The sequence below is a fragment of the Rana temporaria genome, chromosome 5 (genome assembly GCF_905171775.1).
Source record: "Rana temporaria chromosome 5, aRanTem1.1, whole genome shotgun sequence".
In the NCBI taxonomy this organism is placed as follows: domain Eukaryota; kingdom Metazoa; phylum Chordata; class Amphibia; order Anura; family Ranidae; genus Rana; species Rana temporaria.
In genome coordinates this window covers 62715580-62740877 of record NC_053493.1, presented here as the reverse complement: position 1 = coordinate 62740877, position 25298 = coordinate 62715580, and the positions used below count along the sequence as shown (strand labels likewise).

The following is a 25298-nucleotide window of genomic DNA, read 5'->3' as shown; positions in this document are numbered from 1 at the left end:
GGACGGAGCCGTGACAGCCCAGCGGCCATCATTTTTACAGGCATTCAATGCCCATATCGGCAATTTTTAAGCTGTTTCGGCATGCAGCCAAAACGGCTGTTTTCGGCCGATATGTATCGGTGCCGATATATCGGTGCATCCCTAGTGCCAGCAGTTATGTACATGTACAGTATGTCAGTCCTCTCCTCCTACCCAGCGGTAGAGGAAAGTATCAAACTAGCTTGGATGGAGATTTTACATCAAGGTAGAACAACTTTTGTGTGATGAGGTTCTGGTTATTGGCTCATAGGAGTTGAGTGAACAGTCTATTAATGCTGCAAATCGGGAGCATCCCTTCTAATTATTGGGCCATCCATGACCCTCCTTTATCTTATGGGAGATAATTGGTTATTGAGTTAAGTTTTTAAAGGTAATTAGAAGCTTTTTACAGTAATAATTAACTCAAATAGGGCTGCCACTAACGATTATTTTCATAAACGGTAGCGATTTGCTTTTTTGTACTATAAAAGGCTAATTTTAGTTTTTTTAACCCCATTATGTTACTGGCCGATTAATCGATTATGAAAACTGTAATCGATTTATTTCATAATCGATTAGTTGTCGATTAATCGATTAGTTGTTTCGGCCCTAAACCCAAAGTAGATAATCTCTGATTTTTTGGATCAATCGCAAGAATTATCTTTTATAAGTGGAGAAAAATACCTTAAAATGACATTCTAGCAGGACAAAGCACCCGCTCAATGCGACTAATCCTACTTGAAGAGTGTTCAGTGTACATATGACCTCTTTGCTGCCTCCTATAATCCTATTGTTTCACCCCATTGTGTTTCACTACATGGTGATGGCTTTGTGTATGCTATGTAGGTGAGCAGTGCTTAAAGGGAAGCTATGAAGGATTCTCAGTGATTCCACAGTTATGTTGGTGCAACGTTTTGCTTGTAAATAATTTGAAGGGATATTTTCGCATACAAGCGCAAAAATAAAATAAATCTATGTACGTACGTACGTACACACACATGAACACATACACAGATTGGCAGATATTACAAGGCTCCCTCCTTATTACCAGTTGGTGGCATTTGTAAGAAAAGATGGAGGACAAAAATGGTGTGTATATATGTGTGTGCTATGGGGGCACTGAGTCGAGCCACAGCTCCCTGTGTCCATTCAGACATGGAACCGCAACCCGGACCCGCCCCCTTTCTCTCCTCATTGGTTCGCTGACTAATTTTGATTGGTGCCGCTACTTAGGGGGGCTTCTGCAAACAAAAGGCCTTTTATCTTGATAGAAAGTCCTACTTTACATCCTCTTTAGGGTAAAACCTTGCGCCTTTAGAACCACTTTAGGTTGTGCTATGTGAATGAGAACATACAGTAAATATAAAGTAATCTCATTTGCAGAATTGGAAATACACTTTAAGGCAGGCCACAGACATTAGAGGGTAGTCAAACATATATGTGTGATTTGACCATTATCGGGCCCTCGGTTGGCAAAGTGCTTTGGAATGTTCTCAAGTCTGGCAGAATTGGGTGTTTTGTGAAGCTTGTGGGCACCATTATGGTATCTTTAAACCACATTTTACATTAAAGCCAAATTCCCAGCTCAAACTGCTTTGCTTATTATATTTAGTTTTGTTTTTTTATTTGTACACAAAGCAATCCATTATTGGTATAGGCTGCCCCCATGTGTGCCGTGTCCTAGGGCAGTTGTAGCTGTACTATTTCCTGGTGTGAATCATTAGCTGGTTATTTAGGCATGTCACTACCCATTATTTACAGACATAAACCTATAATTGTCTCTTTATTTTGTGCACTGGGATGTCTTCAAGCGTTTTCAGCCAACTTTACTTGTTTTGGTTGCTGCAATCAGTCTAACATTTAAAGAAAAAATGCATTTATACTTTATTTTTATTTATTTTTTTAAACATTGCATTCAAGGGGCAGTGCGAAGCCAGGAGCGGCTTTTCATTCAAGGGTAACTAGTGCGCCAGCCAACACTGCTTTTTTGTTAGTATGATGACCGGCGGACCCCATCTGCGAATTTGTTTGCAATGTAGCAGTCACACGCTCCTTGTACTTTCTCATACATGGAATGTGTCCGTATGAAGACCTCTTGCTGCTCACATACCACGCGCGTGTGTCGCGAAAGAGGGGGGGCTTTAATGCGCGCGCACACACGCACACACGCACACACGCACACACGCACACACGCACACACGCTCACACGCTCACACGCTCACACACACACACACACACACACGCTCACACACGCTCACACACGCTCACACACACACACGCTCACACACGCTCACACACACACCCCCACACACACCCACACACACACCCCCACACACACCCACACACACACACACATGCATTCATGGACAGCAGAGCTTTCTGTGTTAAGAGCCTGCCCACTGCATGCAAAAGACTGCTGGCCATGCATTATACAATTTTATTCAATTTCCTTTAGATTTACCTCTAACTATGTAGCACAAGGTAATGCCTGGTTGCATACAAAATTGAAAGTGTGTAGGTGCGACCCTATGTTATATGGCTTTGGTAAATCTAAAGGAAAGTTGTAGAAGAAAATTGTATACTGTACGGCCAGCTTTAGTTTGTACTAATGATCAGGAGAAGGTGGGACCGATTCCAAATCATGTGACTACTGTGACAGCCAATCAGTGGTCATATGACCGACCAATCTTTCCCCCCGGGCATACAGTTAAATGTCAGCACTGGGTGGAAAGGGGTTAAATCCATTTTTGGATCTTTCGGCCTTATCTGTAAAAGATCGTGAGAGAGTGGAAATAACAAAGATTAGGCTTCAGGAAATGAAGTCGCTTGCCTCTTCATTATCAATTGGGGATCGTTACTTTTAAGTGCAATTCTGCTTTCGTTGAGGGAAAAAAAATAAAAACATTCCCTCTGGGTGATCCATGTACATTGCAGGGATTTTTAACAAATTTGTTGCAGATTTCTACTTTTTTTTTTTTTTTATGCTGAGGAAATAGCTAGCTGTTTTGTCTGTTGTAGTGAGGAACATTTCAGGGTCTGCATCCCTTTTTAGATTTAATTATCCCCTAGGACAAGGCTTGACAAATTTGCTTTGAATCTAGGAGCCAGCACAAAAAATTGGGAGACCTTTTTTTTTATAAATAAAAAAATAAATTATATTTGATTTGTTTGGGGGGCAGTGCTGCTGGATGGGACGGCTCTTTTACTGGGTGGTTTGGGGGGTTGTGTCTCCCTTTTGGGGCTCAAGTTTTTTTTGGGGGGTTTGCTGTGTGTTGTGTGGCATGCTGTGTCGGCTGGACTCTGCTCGGCTCCCTGCTTGTTTCTGGTGCCACCCACTGGGAACGACAACGCAATGGGAGGGGTGGGGGCACAGTGGCAGTGGGTCTGCTGTAGGAGGGGGCAGAGCGAGCACGAAGTGCCGTTGTCGGGGGAGGAAACCGAGAATGTTGGCTCGGCTGCAGGTAAGCAGCAGAGCTGGAGGGGTGTGGTTGGTTAGTGTGTGTTTTTTTTTTTTTTTTTTTCTGAACTGGGTTGGCATATGCGAGGTGTCGGGCAGTGGGGGTTGCTCGGGCCTGGTGTCGGCGGTGGGTAGGCTGGCGGGGGCTCAGGTGCCAGGATGCAGTTTCTGGTCGCAAGAGTTTTGTTGAGCCCTGCCCTAGGGAATATCTCACTGAAACTGAAATTTCTTGCAGGGGATGCCCAAAATCGGATAATTTTTGTATCTTAGTGCAGACGTCTGGGAAAATCAGTGAGCCAATCACTGGAGGTGTTCTATACACCTCTAGGTGACCAGACTACATTGCATTTTGCATAAATTTAGAGTGCAGCAGATTCAAAAGAAAAGGTCATTTTTAATATCGTTTAATTACCATATGATTTGTATATGCTATATTTTCTTTTTGTTGGCAGTATTTTTCCTTCGAAAGTGGAGTTCCCCTTTGCGGCTGGTAGTGATATCCCACCACCCAAAGGCCCTTTCACACAAATCGGACTATTACGTTTTGTATATGACATTTTCTCGCTTAATCTGACAATGTATGATATCCCTATGACCTCTTCTGTGAAATAGGTTTTGCCAAAAAAAAAAATAACCTGCCTTCTAATTTGTGGTATTTTGGGTGAATAATGCTCATAACTGAGGATTTACGGAACAAAGGCACAACCCTGTTTTGATGTAGTAAATAATCTGCTTTGATCTAGGTGAATTTCCTTGTCTACACGTTGTGATTACAGGCTTTTATCTTGGCTGTAAAAGAGTAATTTAAGGAGGGGGGAAAAAAAGTCTTGGGTTTTTGCCAGTAGCAGATCGATCGACCGACCTATTAAAAGAGGACCTGTACTGTGGAAGCTGTGCCCAATTAAAGCAAGCAGAGGGCACAGTATTACCAGTGGTCTCCACATCGAATGTTTTTCTTATTGCTTGCCATGCCTTGTTTCACACTCTGTATTAATGCGATTTATTTTGGTAGAGGAACAAACCTTTTCTTCCAGATGTGGGCGTAGTACTAATGAATGGCGATTTGAATGAATTGTGGGGTTAGGCTCCATTCTCATTTGGCATTATGGTATCTCGGGCAGAATCGCTGTGATTCTGTTTGTGATCTTCAATTGCACTGCAATCACAAAACGCATGTTCAGGCACCATTTGTTTGCAATTGGATCTAAAATGCCGCGATAATTCACATGGCAAACTGCAACTCATAAAGTTTGTTGGCCAAAAGAAGCTCCTGCTACTTTTTGGGCGACAAACTCCAAGGATTGCAGTTTGCCGCGATTGCAGCCTGATTTATCGTGACAAAATCGCACCTTTTCAGAAGCCATTGAAAACGAATGGCACCCGAACATGGGCATTATGATTGTAGTGCGATTTGAGATTGCAATTCTGCCCGAGATCCTAAAATGCCAATTGTGGATGGAGCCTTATGACCGGTAAGCAGCAAGAGCATCTAAAATAAGGAGCCTTGGAATGAGAGAATTGGAAGCAGGGGAGATCTTTACACTAATGCTCCCCAAGTACAGTTTCCCCTTCACTGGGAACAGTGAGCAGCAGAGTGCTGACAAACAAAAAACTCTCTTCTGATTGAAAGAGCGGTAAGGAAAAAAAAGCTGAGAACGTCTAATCCTGTGGCCTTTGAAAGTTGTTTACCTGGTTCTCCTACGTTTGCAGAGTTCTATCTGCTGTAGTAAACTCCTATCTTTTTAAGATTTGCCAACGGGTTAGCTTAGCATCAGGACAGGGGGTGGCTGCCCTGGGCGCAGGGCTTTATTGCAGGAATGGGGGTGCTCTGTGCCCGTTGCTTCTGTTAAAAGGTAGACGGGAGTAGTGACGGCAACATCACTGCTAACCCTAAGACCCCTTTCACACTGGGGCGTTTTTCGGGTGTTTTTCAGGCGCTTTGGCATTAAAAAAAGCCTGTAAAGCGCCTGAAAGAAGCATCATGGGAATATATTCCATTATTGAAATTAAATAACACAGGTTATGGGTTAAAAAGTACTAATGATTACGATGAACTTGAAGAACACTTAGGGGAACATTGCATATAGGAAAATACGGGTAATTAATAAATATCCGTTAGTTCGGAATGTCGTAGCTTGGTCCTTTTTTTTTTTTTTTTCTCTTTCTGTTTTATTTATTTCTGACTATAGAGTGTTTCCTTAATTGAGACCAAAGTATTGTTAGGGAAAATATAATACTTACATATGTCTTCCTGTGATGCAATGTGATGACATTCTTGTTGTTATAAATTCTTCTGTACCGTATATATTTTCAAAATAAACTTAAACTTGATTGAAAGAAGCCTCATCTGCAATCCCAATGTGAAAGCCCGAGTGCTTTCAGAGGCCTTTCACACTGCAAGCCCCGAAAAAAAAAAAAAAAAAACGCTGGTAAAGCGTCGCCAAGACCCCTTTCACACTGGGCGTTTTTCAGGCGCTTTGGGGTCAATAAAGAAAAAGTGGGTTTAGGAGGGGTGTATTCAACGCTCCTAAAGCACTGCAAAGAAGCTGCTTGCAGGACTTGTTTTGACGCCCTGCTTGTGCAGCGCCTCAGTGTGAAAGCACTCAGGCTTTCACACTGGGATTGCAGATGCAGCTTCTTTCGGGCACTTTTTCATGTGCTTTTTTTTAACGCTAAAGCGCCTGAAAAACGCCCAGTGTGAAAGGGGTCTAAGAGAAGGGGGGCACAGTTTGGCATCTTTGTCCTGAGCACTGGATGACCCTTGTTTTTTTTACGCAGTTGGAATTGATGCGTTTGTAAAATCCAAACTTGTCATATCAGTAATTTTATCCATATGTGATTTTGGTCATTTATGTTTGGTAGCAACATTTACTCTTGTATAATACCAAACGTCTTAATATTTATATGATTATAAATTCCTTTGTTGCTCGGTTTTTGAAGCTCGCTGTTTTCTGCTGAGCGGTGTACAGTGAAGACATTTATCTTTGGCTGGTAGTTTATAGAAAACTATTTAGCAACATCAGCTGTCCTGTGGTCTCTCCTCCATTATTCATGTGTTTTGTGGAGGGCTTGGATCTGTAGAAAGGATTGTCCTTGATGTGAGTTTAATATTTGTGGGCTTGGTAATCAGAAAGGTACATATTTTCCACAAAAGCGTTTGGTATAGAAGTTTACTTTCCACTAAGCGTAGATAGAATGCGGTGTACCCCCGTTACTTGGAGTGTTATTGGATCATTCTGGGTAGGTTGGCCCATGTTGGCGTTGTGGAATGTTTTATGGTGTTAGAGTTGGCCAACTTAAAGGGAAACTTTCGTTTTTTTTTTTTTCTACTTTTTTTTTACAGTATGTATATGTCTGATCATCCCACTGTATACAATATTAACTAATGTAAACCAACTTGTTTCTAGCTGTAGTATGCTGTTTTATGTGGTTAGCTGCAAGACAAAGTTTGTGAACCCTTTTGGGATTGCCTGCGTTTATGTGACAAAATCCTAAAATGTGATCTGATCTTCGGCCAAACCACAAAAAGAACTAAAGGCTGTTTGTGTTTAACAAACAACGCAGTTTTTTTTACATTACATCTTTATTGAACAAATGGTTTAAATATTCTAGAGCCTTAATTAGAAAAAGTATGTGAACCTATAGGGGAAAGTTGTCCTGACTTGGAAAAAAAAAAAGTTGTATACATTAACGCCTGGATGTTCATTATTCCATAGCAGAGAAAGATGCAAAAGTGGAGGAAACTCATAGCTGGTACAATTGTCGCTGGGAATAGAAGTGTTGCAATGATCATCACAAGCACAGCATGCTCTGCTAATGCCGGCCATAGATGGATCTTTTTATTTTCTTTTTTTCTTTTTTTTCTTTTCTTTCCTTTTTTTTCTTCTTTCCTTTTTCTTTCTTTCCTTTTTTTTTTTTGCTTTTTCTTTTTTTTTTTTTCTCTTTTTTTTTTGATCAGCCAGTCAGTAATTGAGGTGGCTGGGGGAATCCTCCCTGCTGCACTATTGTATACTCACAGTGGGATTCCTCCATTCGAGAGAAGCTGATTGTTAGATCGACTTCTCTTTAGCAGGAATGGATCCATTGATGGCCAGCTTAACTGTTTGCCAACTCCTTGCATAGGATCACGGCGGCAGAGGCCTGTGCCGGATCACGTACGTACATGATCCAGTACTATCGGGTAGGGGAAACGCACCTGCACCGTTGGTTGTGCTGTGATTAGACCCCGCACAAGCTGAGCAGCTGGTGCCAGCCAATGGATGTGCACCAGCTGATCTGTGAGGAGAGACTGTCGACAGCATCTTTGGAGCGGTGAAGGAGCGGTGTGTTTACCGCTCCATCCCATTGAAAACAATGGGACACCGCAGTAATACCGCCGTCAATGCGCAGAGTTCTGCCTATGTAAACAAGGCAGAGTTCTGTCAGCTGGGATGTGGTGGATTTAAAAGAACATCACATTCCTTAGTAAAAACAGCACATAGTAAACACAAAAACACTGGTTAGGCAAACATTTAACGCTTTGAACGCTATAAATGTTTAACCCCTTCTCATACAGAGCCATTAGTAAAGTAACAACATATTTTTAGCACTAATAACTGTGTGTTATTGGTTCCCCCAATGTGTCAAGTGTCCGCCGCAATATCACAGTCCTGCTATAAGTCGCTTATTGCTGTCATTACTAGTATACAAATAAACACACCAGTATATAGTATATACTATAGTGTGTAGATGCTATAACTTATGGGAAAACTGCTCTACGCTTGTAATTTTTTTTCCTTTACCAAAAACATGTAACAGAATACACGTTGGCCTGAAATTATAAAAAAATTTAGATTCTTTCAATCGGTCATCAGCAGATGTCTTTGGTTGCTTTTTTTTCTAGTGAAGCTAAGGCCCCTTTCACACCGGGGCGGGAGTTGCAGTGGCGGTATAGCGCCCCTATTTTTAGCGACGCTATACCTTCAAAATTGTGGCAGTATTCGGCCGCTAGCGGTGCGGTTTTAACCCCCGCTAGCGGCCGAAAAAGGGTCAATACCGCCGGCAATGCGCCTCTGCAGAGGCACATTGACGGCGGTATTACCGCGGTGTCCCATTGTTTTCAATGGCAAGGAGCGGTAAACACACCGCTCCTTCACCGCTCCAAAGATGCTGCTGACAGGACTTTTGGTATTTAGGTGCTGTTTTTTGCCCTAAACCGCCTGAAGGGGTCTAATTTAAGTTTGATATCTTCAAACCTATAAAAAAATTTTTTTTTTTTGAAAAAAAGCAAGCATTTGCCAAGTTAAAATGTCACGTCAAAAATTACTTTCCAACACGTTTTGCATTAATGACTAAAATGTGTACTTGCCACAAACTATAAGTTTACCTTTATTAAAAGATCATAGATACTATACATATAAATATAAAATAAAAAGATCTGGTAGTACTATGTAGCAGCTGCTGGAAATGCAGGATATGTGAAGCCGAACTACATAAGGGTTAAAACTTTTTGGTATTACTGTAAGTCCTGTATGTTCCCATTGGGCAAAATGACCCAAGTCATTAAATTGACTGGAAACCTGGAGATTCCTCTCTAAGCTGCCCATAGCCATGACATGACGACAAACGGACGAACACATTGGAGCACTCACCCTGGGCAATGCTGAGAAACTGATTAGTACGCTTTGTAGGAGTTCACTGGCAGTTCCTGTATTCTTGGCCTGTCTGGTCTTGTTCGCCAACGTCTTTCTATGTAGAACTTGGAGGGAAACAAGATTGTGATCCAGAACCTGGGAAGCTAATGATAGGTTTTCTCTTCTTGGTTTATAATTTGGGTTCTGTATAAATAGTTTAGCCTGTGTGCTCCATATGTTCTCCTTGAGTACGTGTGTCTGGAGTTGTAGTTCAAGCTGGTGGTCATGGCTCTTCTGGGTAGAAGCAGTATTAATCTGTTTACATTGATACAGTGCAGGATTAACAGATTCCTGTGCATTTTCCACACCGCATCACAATCGCACTCCATTCATGCGAACCACTATGGGGCGTCAAGTCGACGACACCCCAAACAGGATGCAAAATGCAATGCAGTTGGTTGTATCGGATCACATGGTTTCAAACACTTATGCGATCCGATTCCTGTGCGGCAGAAAAAGGTGCATGCTCCTTTTTCGTGTGGGTGCAGTGCGATTTGAGCCATACAAATGAATGGGCTCGAATCGCATGTGATTTGAACAGGAATGCTGTGCGATTCCAGTCTTAATCACTTGATTTCCCGCACCGCATTAGTGTGAACAAGCACTTAAAGCCAAAAGCAACCAATCATTATATTACAGTTTACCAATTCTTAGATGTAGCGGCTGCATTTTTATTTTTTAAGTGGTGATATGGCCAGTATGCTGTCCTTCAGATGTATCGGTCAATACAAACCATTTATCATTGACATTGGTGCTTACAAAGCTTTAGATTGCTTTTACACATGATCATGATCGCGGTAAATCGCACAAACACAACGCACAACACTTGTCGCTCAAAAGAACTTTTGGGCGACAGCATCGCACTTTGCAGCGCGAGTAACCACACGACAATTGTGTCAAAATTGGGGTTCCATTAAAAGTAATGGCATTGCAAACGTGTCCTGCGTTTTGCAGCAATTTGAAATTGCGGTGCGGAATCACGTCAGTTACGCCTGTGAGCATTCGTGAACGCAGCCTTATCGCAAAAGAAACTGTTTATAAAGTCTTAGCTGGTGTTTATCTTTGATTTGTTAGTACTAGTGTATAATGTCTTAGCTGGTGTTTATCTTTGAGTTGTTCGTACTAGTGTATATCCAACACTCCCATCCCCTAGACCAGGGGTAGGCAACCTGGGGTCCTCCAGCTGTTGTAGAACTGTATTTCCCATGACTCATTGCAAGGCTGGCAGTTACAATTACTCCCAGAGGCATGATGGGACTTGTAGTTCTGCAACAACTTGAGGGCCCCAGGTTTCCTACCCCTGCCCTAGGTCTCCGCAGACAGATTCGGGCGCCCCCATCCTGGATAAAGATGTACAGGGGACACTTTTTGGATAACAGCATTTGTCAGCCTGGAGGGAGGCGAGTGCTAGATGGACTAGGAGGGTTTAAGTCTACTTAATTTTCTTAACATCACTTCTTTCTTAACCTGGCATTTAACGAATGTTTGGATGACATTAGACTGCTGGTATGTGATTTGCTGTAAGTCTCTATATAAGGCACACTATACACATATAGTATTGGTAATTTTGTCTTGTTTTCCATTGACAGGACCCCAACTACTGGATTCAAGTTCATCGTTTAGAACATGGTGATGGCGGCATTCTGGACCTCGATGACATTCTTTGTGATGTAGCTGATGACAAAGACAGAGTAAGTCTGAAGCAAACCCGTGGAGGTTCATCTTTTTAACGCTGTTAATATTCTGCTGCTGATTTCTTAAAGGATTTGCTTTGTTCGGAAAGTCTTTAATATTCTTGTATTCGTATTTTGAGTAGTAATGGCCAGGTATAAGCCCTGTGCACACAAGACATCGAGTTTTAGGCCTTATTCACACCTGTGCATTGTGCTAACATATGTTTTTCATGCGTCGGCATAGGGCAGCCCATACATTTGAATGGGGCTGCCCTATGCACAACAAACGTGCCAAAAGAAGCTCCTGTAACTTTTTGTGTGTTTTTACAGTAATGACAAAATGCATGTTTTCTAGCCATATATGTGGTGCTATTAAAAATTAACAGCACCTCAAATGCTTAACATGTTGACAGCAAGATCTGCGTAAAAATCTTGCCTGTACACTGAATGCATGAAACGTTCCTACTAAACCTGTACATGCATATACAGCACATAGCGCACATGTACCTGTATGCCTAGCACACAGGTGCCTTCTAGCAGCCTTTGTTGCGCCTGCGTGTATGAGTCCATAAGGCTGAAAGACTGTCACTGGACTGTGATCATATTCGAGGAACCCAACAATGTATACATCCATTGACAACAGTGGAAAACAAAGGGCTAGATTCACGTAGGGGGACGCAAGTTTGTGCGGGCATAGTGTATCCTATTTACGCTACGCCTCCGCAACTTAGACGGGCAAGTGCAGTATTCACAAAGCACTTGCTCCGTAAGTTGCGGCGGCGTAGCGTAAATCTGCCGGCGTAAGCGCGCCGAATTCAAATTGTCAAGAGGTGGGCATGTTTTATGCAAATAAAACATGACCTCACGTAAATGACGTTTTCTCACGAACGGTGCATGCGCCGGCCGTATCCCAGTGCGCATGCTCCTAATCACGTCGCAAATAGTCAATGCTTTCGAAGTGAACGTAATTTACGCAAAGCCCTATTCGCGAACGACTTACGCAAACGACGTAAAAATGTTAAAATTCTACGCGGGAACGACGTCCATACTTAACATTGGCTATGCCTCATATAGCAGGAGTAACGTTACGCTGGAAAAAGCCTTACGCAAACGACGTAAAAAAATCCACCGGGCCCACTTTTATAAATCGGCGTATCCAGCTCATTTGCATATTCTACGCTGAAATCTACGGCAGCGCCACCTAGCGGCCAGCGTAAATATGCACCCTAAGATACGACGGCGTAAGAGACCAGTCGGATCTTAGCCTAATTTCGGCGTATCTTGCTTTCTGAATACAGCGCAGATTTGAATTTGCTTGGCGTATCAATAAATACGCCGGCGTAAATTCTTTCTGAATCTAGCCCAAACTGTGTGTTATTAGATTGGGGGAAAAAAATACATTCAATTTGTAATACTTTGTTTTTGTAAGGAGTAGGAGCTTTGTTGGCTTTAGCTGCTCTTGCTTCCTTCAGCCCCATTCACACTGATGGGTTTTTGGAGCTCAAAACTCCAGAATGCTCAGCATCCAAAATCCCATGGGTTTTCACTTGTTTCTGTTCACACCCGAGCGTAGCGACGACTCAAAAGTACATGCACTTTTTTTGGGTTACAATTTTCAGGCTCAATAGACTTCAATGGGTGCGCTTCCCAAGTAACTAGCTTTCCATGGGCTAAAAATAATTGGGTAAAAATACTCAAGGCTTGGATGCCTGCCAGAATGCTCAAAAACGTATTGTTTAGAGCACCCCAGAAGGTGCAGAGCTTAACACCCTAAAAGGTGCAGGTTTGTTGCAAATAGGACAGCCCATTCAAGTGAATGGGCTGCCCTAAACGTGTCGCAAAAATGTGTGAAAAAAGCGCACAGATGTGAATGGGGCTATACCGTAACGTAGGAATAAAGTGTCCCTGCCTCTTTGTGCAGGTGGGAGGTACACTTTTATTACAAAAGTGTCCAAAGCAATCAGTTGGTGCTCTTATTTAGTGCTTTACAGTGGGTGGCGCACTCGAAGGCTTCATAAACGGCATTGCAAGGCCTGCATCAATATCTTCAGAACCGAAGCGTAAAGGTCTGTTACTAACATAATGTTTGCTAAAATCCTCCCAACGTGTATCGTTGCTCAGTAGAGCAGAGTACAGGACTCAGATGTGGGGGGGATCGGGAAGTGTTGAGTGGTTGGATCAGGTGACTGTTTCCATTCCAGGTCTTGGGATCAGGTGTCTGGAGCTCTCTGCTTTCCAGGTTCCTTTGTGGAATGAGGATGGTAATAGTTTAATGTATGAGTCGATGGATGCTTGTTTTTGTTCTTAAGAAGTGTAGCTATATCAAGTAAGGTTGGCCAAGTCCGGATATTCATATGCATAGCTTGGAGAAGTTTATGAAATGGATGTTAAAATGCACAGCATTGACGGTGCTATAATAAATCTATGGGGGTTATTCACTAAAGGCAAATCCACTTTGCACTACAAGTGCACTTTGAAGTGCAGTCGCTGTAGATCCGAGGGGGACATGCAAGGAAAATAAAAAACAGCATTTTAGCTTGCACATGATTGGATGATAAAAAATCAACAGAGCTTTCCCTCATTTCAGATCTACAGCGACTGCACTTCCAAGTGCATTTTCAGTACAGAGTAGATTTGCCTTTTTTAATTTAACCCCTATATGTTGCATTTGGTTAATTTTAGGGCACTGTTAAAGTGGAATGCCAGGAAAAAAACAAACTTTTTTTTATGCTTCGTACAAAGAACTTCCCTATGATGATGCTTTTTCTTGATCCACATCACTGCTTTGTAGGGTAAACATTCTTTCCTTTATGACGAAAAGTACAGACGGTGCTATACTTCGGCACTGGGAAGATGAAAACTTTGAAAGCTGTGGCTCTTGTACAGCGAAGAACACCTTGTATTCTGTGAGCAGAATATTGGGAATTTTCTAAATGGATAAGGGAGAACGAAAACCCAAAGCATGAGTGGCAAGATAAGTTAAAGTGTCCAAAATGATCTCATAACTAAAACAATACAAAATGTCGCAAATTCTTGGTAAGCTTTCAAGATGGATGTGTGGGCCAGCCTCAGGATATGATTAGTTTTTTGAGCTTTAAGATGAGACCCAGCTTGTCTTCCTATCTCCCCAAGTAGGCAGGTGGATGAGTTGATCAGATCTGCTTTGTGGGAGTGTCACATTATCTGATGGCATCTGGGACCCGTGTTCTTGTGCTTTGAGCTGCTTCCTTGGTGCACATTGGAGGGATTCCCGGTTGGGTCTCGGTCCAGTATTCTTGTGCTTTTGAGCTGCTTCCTTGGTGCACATTGGAGGGGTTCCCGGTTGGTTCTGGGTCCAGTATTCTTAAGCTTTATGTTGCTCCCTTTGTACACATTGGAGGGGGGACCCTGGTTTATGTGAGTTTTTTCCTCCTGAAGGGGAGAGTAAAGGAAGGATCACTTCATAAGTGCCACATTCTCGTCCGCTTTTGACCAGAATGATGTGGAGCTGTGGCTTGCCCCAATTCTTATTGGGAACACATTTTGAAAGGGGGGACATAGCCTTGTAGTTCAGAGGAAGCTGTCAATCTGCACAATTTTGATTTGCACATTTTCTCTTGAAATAAGAAAGTGGTTTGGTAATAATAGGCAGCGGTTTTAGACCTTCCAGCAATCCCCTTTTATTATTTGTCTTGCTGTGAGCTTCTCTCTGTGTAATGTGATCCAGATTTGCTGGTGAAACCTCATCCCTTCCATATGTAGACTCTCCAGCATGTATATAAGCTCAACGTGGATGTTCAGGAATCATCACATGACAAATGCCATGCCGCTTGGCTAAAGCATGCCATCCCCATACCTTCACAGCAGCAAATGAGTGTCTGCTGTCTTTCATTAGTAGTGTGATTTCTTCTAAAATGACTTCTAGTAACCCATGGCCACTCGATTTGTGATGAAGCTACAGTAGCAGTTGAGGGAATCGCAACATTTTTGTAAAATATGTAACAAACATATATAAAGCTGTCCAACCTGGAGAAAAGTTACCCTTGTAGGGCCTCCCCGTATTGCAAGGGTCAACGGACACATGTACTTTTTTTATTGCTTTGTAATGCGAGCTACACTAATTGTCTATTGCTTTTTTGCTGTTTATTAATGTGTGTCACAAATGAGATATTGATCAACAAGGGGTAATGCATAAAAAATGTCTCTGCTTGTAGCTGAGTGTTTGTAGTTGTGCTACAGCTCGACTGCCACTGATCCCTTTTCTCTGATGGGAAGATTTAAGGCCTATTTACACTATTGCATTGTGGTTATTCCTGTTCAGGGCTTTGTCACCAAAAAGGCCAACTGTGGTGGCTACTCCAGGCGGGATGAGGGTCATTTTGGACACTCTTTCCACGGTGCAGATTATTATCGCTAAGCATGATTTAATCACATTCTCCGTGTTGAGCTCCCTGCCAGACCACGGTGGCTTAAACGGAACTGCAGGTTCAGCATAGCTGGCCACTGCACCCGCCTTTGTGATTGGTGCAATGGTGGAGTGGAGAGTTTTACCCAGTGATGCTGAACCTACAATCTTAACTGTATCTATATCACTAAGCTGACTCACATGTGTGTCAAAAATCCATGACCCTCTCCTGGCACTGCCCTACGTCAGGCAAAATGTTTTATTGTACAGTGGTTATACAGCGCCAACAGCTTGCGCAGCACTCTTTACAACATGAGGACAAGACAGTACAAATGCAATCTAATTTAATACAGGAGGAATATGAGGGCCCTGTCCATTAGAGCAGTGGTCATAGACCCTGTCCTCAGGGCCCACTAACAGGCCAGGTTTGCAAGATAACTGAAATACATCACAGGTGATATTATTTCCTGCTCAGTGATTGCCGTATTCTAGTTTGTATCTCCCCAAGGTAATAAAACCTGGCCTGTTAGTGGGCCCTGAAGTCAGGGTTCATGATCACGGCTTTAGAGCTTACAATCTAAGGCCCCGTACACACGGTCGGACAAAACCGATGAGAATGGTCCGATGGACCGTTTTCATCGGTTCACCTCTGAAGTGGCCGTACGGCCTGATGTGTGTACACACCATCAGTTCAAAATCCGATTGGGTCAGAACGCGGTGACGTAAAACACACGACGTGCTGAATAAAACTAAGTTCAATGCTTCCAAGCATGCGTCGACTTGATTCTGAGCATGCGCGGGTTTTGAACCGATGCTTTTCTGTACTAACCATCGGTTTGGTCCGATGGGGCAGCGGGCCATCGGTTCGGTTTTGAAGCATGTTTTAAAATTTTGGACCGAAGGACAACAGACCGATAGCCTATACCCACGGTCGGTTTGGTCCGATGAAAATGAACTTCGGTTCTTAGAGGGAAGGTCAAGTGATACAAAAGGTAAAAAGGTAACAACTGTGGTGGATGAGCTGATGGAGAAAATAAAGGGGTAGTTGTTATGCAGGGCAGGATAGGCCTCTCCTATTATAAAGGCTTTTAGTGTTGACAGATTAGGAGATGGTTGAACAGATTGGAGAAGGGAGTTTCAGAGGATGGGAGAGGCTCTGGAGAGGTCCTGGAGGTGGCCCTAGGAGGAGGGGACAATGTGCTAAAGAGCAGGAGATCTTGGGAGGAACAAATGGAACAGTTTGGCTGGCATTTTGGGACTGGGTTGGTGACATAGCTAAGGGACACGTTTTTGGTGGTTTTGGAAGTGTAAAAATGCTGCTCGTCTTTATAAAATGTGCAGTGTTGTAGGTTGTCAGCCTATTCAGGGTGAATTGGCTGGCTTTGCATAATGCACTTTAACATTGTTCAGACCACCCAGACCTGATATTTTGGCTCCGGGGTGATGCAGGTAGTAAATTGTTGACTAGCTTTTTTTTTTTTAAGTCATCAGGGAACCCTGACAAGGAGATTTTCTAAATGGAAAGACTTTCATTCAGCTGGAAAGCACATTGAGTGAGTGGCAGATTTTGTTCTCCTGTAGTGAACGTGAAATAATGCTGTATCATTGGATGGTTTTCCTGCTTCCTGACAAACCTGAAATTAGGCAAAAAATATGCAGTTTTATTATTGTACCCGGCTAGACTTGAAATTCTGGATTTTTAAGACAAATGACTGTGCAAAGTGTGTGAGGTATTGGCCTCTTCCTGCAATGTCTGTGCAAACAATAGATGCCGTCTACCGACTCGTTAATTATTAGAAGAAACACTCGATTGATATGATAGGAATTGCCGTCCTCATTCATTGACTGGACCACTAACCTAAAACAAAAGTCTGATTATGGAAGGAGCCATTTCCATAGATTGCATGTTTTTATGAATGGCACAATGTGTTTGACAGTATGGTGTTCTATACTTCTTACCTGTTGCTGCTTCCAGAGATATCATTTGTTTAATTATTGACGTGTTTTTTTTTTTGTCTTGAAATGTTTTTTGTATAATGTATAAAACCTTTTAAATTGGTGTTATAATTCTATTATGTATCTGTTTTTTTAGCTGATGTCTTTGGACAGTAGCTTTGTGGCCACTGAAAGTGGCTTTGATGCAGAGAAAGGCTTATTTGTGCCATATTCATTTAAACGCAGGACAAATGTAACGAAGAGACAATCATTTCAATGAGCCTCGTTTACACTATTGCAGGTTTACAAAAATTCAAGATACTGCATTTTTTGCATGGGAACACGCATGAACACTTCATAAACAGATGTACTTGCAACAGTTAAAGAGAAAGTAAACCCTGATGGGTTTTACATCCTCTTTTGCGCCCTGCAAAGCCTGCCAATTAAAAGCATAATGAGCTAGTATGCATCGCAAACTAGACCATTATGTGATACTTACCTGCAAAAGAATCCAGCGCTGTCCCCTGTGCAGGCTGCATCCATCTTCATGCCCTCTTCCTTCTCGGGCCGCGGTCTCTGGCTCTGTGATTCGCTGGAGCCGCGTGACATAACTCACTGGAAACGGCACAGTCCAACTGAAGCAACAGCACGACATGCCATTGCTTCAGTGCGCATGTGCCGATACAGGGGGATAGCTCCTAAATCATGCAGGTTTAGGAGATATCCAGGATAGCTACAGGTAACCCTTAGGCCCATTTCACACGGGGCGGATCAGTAATGATCCGCCTCTGTGTGCTCCGTATGCTCAGCGGGGATCGCTCCGTAGATCCCCGCTGAGCCAGCGGATGACAGGGCGGTCCCCGCACACTGTGCAGGGACCGCCCTGCCTTTTCTCTGCTCTCCCCTATGGGGGATTGGATGAACACGGACCGTGTGTCCGTGTTCATCCGATCCGCAGACGGAAGTAAAAATAGGGTTTACTTCCGTCTGCAAAATCGGATCTTTGCGGAGGCGGGTGATTACGGGTGTCAACGGATGGATGAAAAAGCGGACATACGGTCTGCACATGTGAATGGAGCCTTAATATAGGCTTGCCTGTAGCAAAAAGTGGTATGCAAGGGTTTACAACCACTTTAAAGGATAGGTTCACCTTTTGTAACATGTTATATGTTACACCTAATATTCACGGTGTAGCATGTTACAAATGTACTGGGACCCCGCATCCCCAGCAGGCTGAAAAAAAAAAAGCTCAGGAGGACCCACTGTACTAACAATATGATGTTCGTACAGCGATCTCCCGTGCTGAACTATTGCCCCCCCCCCCCCCCGGTCAGAACACACCAGTCATCGCTTTTAGCGCTTGGCTGCTGATTGACAGACCTTTTCCAGTCATGCATCTTCCAAAGAAGCTGACCAAATGACCCACTGCCGTAAACACAGGCTGAATTTCAGCCAGTTTCTATTGAACCAACTGATACCACCTTATGTTCGGCCCATGTATATGGCCCTTTACAGAAAACGCGACTAGGTGAAGCTCTGCCTGCCCGGGCAAATCATTCATTCAGAGTTCTGTGAATGAATGGACTACAGCTACCAACAACCTTTGCGGGTGTCGGCTTGTGGGTCTCAGTGAACTATCAGGGCACTGTTGATGTATGGGTAGACGGCTTACACTGACACTCTGTTGATCACTACTGCAAGTTTTTGCATTTATTAATATTATGCAGGATTTGTAGGAATTAGGGATGCACCGATACGTGTTTTTTTTTTTTTTTAAAGAACACGTACCACTATTTGTGCTCAAGTACTCACCAATGCCAATTACCGATGCAATGTGGTTTGAGCCCATACAAAATGAATGGGCTTAAAATGCACTGCAAAGAGTGGCGCGATTTGAAGAGGAATGCAGTGCGATTCCTGTCCAAATTGTATGCGGTTTCCCACACCTGACCCTGTGTGAAGTCACTATGACAAGCCTGGGTTCACACACAAGTGGTGCAGGAAACTGCTTGTGTTTCAGACAGTAATCGCACATCATTCCTGTTCAAACCACATGAGATGCTTTGCAGTGCGATTTGAGCCCATTCATTTTGTTTGGGCTCCAATCACACCACAAAGGTATCGGTTTTTAGGTATCGGAGTATTTGCACGAATACAAGTATTAATGCAGATGCTTGATATCGGTATTGGTGCAGCCCTAGCAACCTTAAAAAAAAAAAAATAACTTATCCTTTATTAAAAAAAAAAAGCTGAAATCACCACAATCACATTAAAAACGCATGTAAATGTACATACAGATCTGAAAAATGAACATTGGGATTGTGATTTAAATGAGCGTTTGGTCTTTTGCAGAAATGGGCACTTCCGGGAGTGTCGATCTTCTGTCCCCCTGCAGCTCTCTGTGAGGCCTCGTACACACGGCCGAGGAACTCGACGTGCCAAACACGTCGAGTTCCTCGGCGAGTTCAGCCCTGAAGCCGCCGAGGAGCTCCCATAGAACAACGAGAAAATAGAGAACATGTTCTCTATTTTCTCGACGAGTTCCTCGGCGGCTCCATCGGGCTGAAAGTGTACAGACGACAGAGTTTCTCGGCAGAATCAGGCTCTGACCGAGTTTCTCGCCGAATTCTGCCGAGAAACTCTGTCGTGTGTACGAGGCCTGATTCCCCCTGTTGACCTCTAGGTCACTACAGGGCATAATGGTAATATAAAAAATGGAAGAAGGAACCACTGAGTTCTGCAGGGGGGACCAGAAGATTGACACTTCCAGAAAAGTCAGTTTCTACAAGACCTAATCCTAGAATTTGTCTCTTGATGAGAGCCGTTTTATCCATCGGATGGTCAGGAGGAGAAGTAGTATCTGGCTAGGTTCACACTGCTGCGAACGGATTTTTGCCGCGATTCCGCGGCTGTGATTTTGCCGCGGTTTCGGCCACGATTTAAGAGCCATCTGTGCAGGGTTCAATGTAAATCGTGGCCCGAAATCGCAAAAAGTAGTACAGGAACTACTTTTTGAAATCGGTGCAGCGTCGCACCAATTAGGACAGTGCCATTGCCGGCAAATGCCGCCGATTTGAGATGCGATTTGACATGTGAAATCATATCTCAAATCGTGCCAAATCGTACCCAGCTCTGCTTGTTTCTTTACAGGCAACGCGTTTTATGGGAAATTTTAGCTTGTAGCAGTAAACCCATTTAAAGTGCCACTGTCCTACTTATTTAAAAGGAAAGTCCACGTTGTCCTGCCATAGTTGGTCTGTCAAACATCTGTCTTTCAGGGACATATTGGTGCTTTAATATGGCAGCTGACATTGCTGACCATAGGGGGGGGGGGGGGGGGGGTATAGGAATGTGACGGAAGGTGGGGAAATGTGACTTCCACAGGAAAAGTCAGACATGTATAGAAATTCAGCTGCCTGCCCATATCACTATCACCATCTCTGCCTGACTATCTATCTATCTATCTATCTATCTATCTATCTATCTATCTATCCATTATATATATATATATATATATATATATATATATATATATATATATATATATATATATATATATATATATATATATATATATATATATATATATATATATATATATAATCTCTATTACTGTTTTGATGTAAAGTTCTCACTCATCGTTACCTCGATTTTTATGATATGTTGTCTTTTGTAAACATACTTTTGGCTCTGCTTTGGGTCAAGTTTACTTTAAACAGGAAGTCATAAACGGCAGGAATTGTCTTGGAAGAAAATGGCCCCAATAAGTGTCAGTATAAAGCAATAATAAAAGACACCTCTGATTACATCTACTGAAAATGTCATTGTCTGTGATAAAATGGCTTTTATGGCTTTATCGCTTGTTGATGGGAATGTTTTATTTACATGGTAATTGCACAAGTTTAATTTGTATTGCTTAGTCTCTGTAGAGGCATTTTATAGTAAAGATTTTTTTTTTTATTTTTTTTATCATTTGCCATCCGTTTTCATATATATTCCCGCCATTTCAACGATCTCATACTGGAGCCGAATGTGTTATTTCTATGGCAGTTCTAGAATAGTCCTCTTTCCTGGCTGCAAATTTAACTGATTGGCAGTTGTGTCCTCCGTTATTCATCCACTCCGTTGGGTGCTTCCTAGGCATTCAGAACGCGCTTTTCTAACTTTAGTGTCTGAACTTGGACGTATGACAGTGCTGAAGTCCGATCGAGGCGTAGTAGGCTGTGGAATTTCGGTAGCTCCTCTCATGTCTGCCAGGCTGTGTCTCGGGTATCCAGCCTACAGCCAGTTCACTTAGTATTTTATATCCCCCCTATTATTAAATGGAATCTTCCTTTTTTTTTTTCTTGTTGGACCAGACAATATAACTTGATTTTATATTTGTGTATGTGTGTGTGTGTGTATATATATATGTATATATATATATATATATATATATATATATATATATATATATATATATATATATATATATATATATATATATATATATATATATATATATATATATATATATATATATATATATATATATATATATATATAAATTTTTTCCCAGTATAAATTATACAAGTTAATTATATATATATATATATATTTTTTTTTTTGTAAAATTAATGTATCTTTATAAAAAAAACTGATTATAAAGAAAAAACACAAAATAAATGTTTAGGTAGGCAATTCATTTTTTTTATTCTACTGTAAGAATTTAGTTTTTTTTTTTTTTTTTTTTATTAATACAAAACTGAACAGAACATACAAAAAGTACAAAAATGAGACGTTTGCAACCCATGCAATTGGGGAACACTTGTAGAAAACTCATAACATAGAAAATTAAGAAATGAAAGGGATACCCTGCCCACTGGGAGGTTTCCCTGAGGACCAACTTTAGTGGAGTAGAGCAGGGATCTCCAAACTACGGCCCAACAGATGTTGCAGAACTACACGTCCCATGAGGCATTGTAAAACTCTGATATTCAGACATGACTTGGCATGATGGGAATTGTAGTTCCTGAACAACTGGAGGGCATAGTTAGGAGACCCCTGGAGTAGAGCAATACCTTTTTAGGTGGAACACCGATTTCGTGGAACGGCGGAGTAGTTGGTAGTGAATAATAGGGGAATGATGTATCTTGTGGTTCCTCGGTAGAGGAAGGATCTGTGTTTTGTACAATACTTCAGATCTGTCCAGAGGATTGTATGTCTCTAGTATCTCCCGCCAGCTCCTGTAGGCCGTGTGTAAGCATGGTGCGGCCAGGAATAGTGTGTCTGCAGCTGATAGTCATCTGAGCCTTGTACAGGCAGCCAAGTGGAAAGGGTAGATTGTCATTTGTGCGGGTGAAAGTGGAAATGCCATTTGAAGGTTTCAGCAGAACAATCAGAAGACTCGGCCAGCTGCTTGTGACTGATTGCAGGTCTTTCGCTTTCATTGTATCTGTGCGTATAGTAACTGAGACAACTGACATTCCAATTACATTTTTTTGAGCATCATAAAGTGCCCATCTGCAGTGGATAACAGTAGAGCTATGTGTCCCTTTGATCGTCATTGTTTAACCACTTCCATACCGGGCACTTGTACACCTTCCCGCCCAGACCAATTTTTAGCTTTCAGCGCTGTTGCACTTTGAATGACAATTGCGCGGTCGTGCTACACTGTACCCAAACTAAATTTTTATCATTTTGTACCCACAAATAGAGCTTTCTTTTGGTGGTATTTGATCACCTCTGGGGTTTTTATTTTCTGCAAAAACAAAAATGACCGAAAATTTAGAGGGGAAAAAAAGTATTGTTCTAAAAACGTCGAGAAAAAATAGAGCATGTTCTAAATTTTTAATGGAAATTTTTCAGGTCGCAAAAAATGCTTTGGAGCCCACACACGATCGTTTTTAATGACCAATTTGGTCTAATGTACCAATAGCTTCTTTAGTTCCCAACTTTTGCTCTGCCCCACCTTCCTGTTTCCTATGTGGCTCACTGTCAATCCATCCTTTGATGGGCCGCCTCACCGATCAATAGTGGGGTTTATTTACTAAAAAACGGAAAGTTCAAAATCTGGTGCAGCGGTGTATGATGACCAATCGGCTTCTAACTTCAGATTGTACAATTAGGCTTTGACAATAAAACCTGGAAGCTGATTGGTTTCTTTGCAGAGCTGCACTAGATTTTGCACTCTCCAGGTTTAGTAAATCAGCCCCAGTGACATGTACTTGCTACACAGATCCGGAAGGTCGGAGTGAAGTCAGGCGTGATTATCTGCATACCTGTTCCAGGTCAGTGACTGTATGTCAGCGAGGAGGTCTGCTTGGCGGTAATAGCAGCTTCCATGTTTATCTCATGACAGGTCTGCTTCATAGATAACTTGGTAAAGGGTCATGTTATAGCCGGGTATGAGGGTGAGGTGTTGGGAGTCGGGTTCATTTTTTTTTGTTTGTGAAAGCGTCAATCTCCTCAAGCAGCTCAGTTCACAATTGAAATGCATTTGTGCTTACTGGCTAAAGATTTGTGATTCCGTCTGTCCGGTTTTGTAATTTACACAATTTTGCTCAGCCAGACATCTGACATACAGTTCCGGATGAAGCTGTATCTTTTTTCAGTAATAAACCTTCTCAATGGGGTTCATGAATACGGGCCTATCGGTTTTTGCGCGAATTCTTGCTAGCGGTAAAATCCTGTGTAAAAAAAAAAAAAAAAAAAGTGTGCATGTGTGACGTTTGTACTATTCTTCCTATTGGCTGCTGCTCAGGACTGACATGCACAGATCAATGTCTAGACAGCAGTAAAGGAATGACTGAAGGCCAAGGTCATTCTGCGCATACGCGGTCGGTGCATGAATGGCTCGTACTGCAGGAGATGTGAAAATCAATTGTGTGTATCTGGGGACAGCGGCCGTTTTGGCTACATGCTGTCAGTTTTGAGCAGCAGTGGCTGACAGGAGGGTCCATGTATGCTTTATGCCTGAAAATCTTAGCGCTATAAAATGTATGTTGAGACAAAATAAAAGAAGAATTTTTCACCTGCTAGAAATGCACTTTGCTCCGAATTTTTGTTGCGGGCAGTCAACACAAAATGGGGTGTCAGCCCTGCTCAGTTGTCTTTTTATAAAATATCCAAATTCTCCCCAAAAACAAACTGATATTGGTTTAGTGTCAAGATAATGTCTAGGAGAACAAATTAGATTATTTGACATAACACAGGAAGTGTGCAAAGGATACAAGAAAGCTCTAATCACCTGAGAGCCGGTTCACACTGGGGCGGCACAAATTTGGGGGCGACAAGGCAAGGCGTCCTGAATAGAATATATAGAAGTCAATGCAAGTCGCCCCCAAAGTCGTACAAGAACCTTTTTCTAAGTCGGAGCGACTTGCGTCGCTCATATTAGAACGGTTCTATTGAATAGAATGGGACGCGACTTGTCAGGCGTCGCCTGACAAGTCGCCCCAGTGTGAACCGACTCTTACATCATCTACTGGTATTTTTTAGGGGTAACTCCACTTTCATAGAGGGAAAAAATGTCAAAATAAAAAGTAATAAAACACATACAATTTCTACACAAGACATATTGTATTTGAATAATATTACCTTTTACGTTACAATTTGTAGCACTGTCATTTTCTGTAAAATGAATGGCAAGATGGCTGCCTGGAGTACACAGATTGGTGTACAAAACTTACCCAGAAATGTAATTTCCTGCTTGTGTGATTGGCCTACTGATTTTCTCATAAGTCTGCACTAAGATACAAGTCAGATTCTGGGCATCCCCTGCAACAAAAACAGCATTTTTTGGTGAGATGCTGGCAAAAGGATTCAGCATTTTCCTCATTAGAGCCCTGCAGGTGCAGCATCCGATTGATTACTCCCATTCACTTTGCACATGGACACAGAAACATACAGATATTCCTTTAGAACAGTGGTCTCCAATCTTCGGCCCGAGGGCCAGATGTGGCACTTTGCTTCCATTTGTTCGGCCCTTTATGCACTATTCCCTCTCCTGACACCAATGATGAGGCACCATTCCTTTCACTGACACCAACAGTGAGGCATTATTCCTCCCACTGACCCCCAATGATGGGAAACTACTTACTCCCACAAACCCCAATAAACGGGCCATAATGCCTCCTGCTGACACCAATGATGGTACACTGTTCCTGCCACTAATATCA

At 42.3% G+C, this 25298-nt stretch overlaps 1 protein-coding gene across 13 annotated transcripts in view; it reads left to right on the top strand.

Annotated features, from left to right (window-relative positions):
* Positions 1–25298, top strand: part of PARD3 (par-3 family cell polarity regulator) — a 768046-nt gene that overhangs the window by 101152 nt on the left and 641596 nt on the right. For all 13 annotated transcript variants that reach the window (XM_040352652.1, XM_040352650.1, XM_040352646.1 and 10 more), the window contains exon 2: positions 10737–10838. In XM_040352652.1, coding sequence (XP_040208586.1) covers positions 10737–10838 — 102 coding nt within the window. The remainder of the gene's footprint in view (positions 1–10736; positions 10839–25298) is intronic.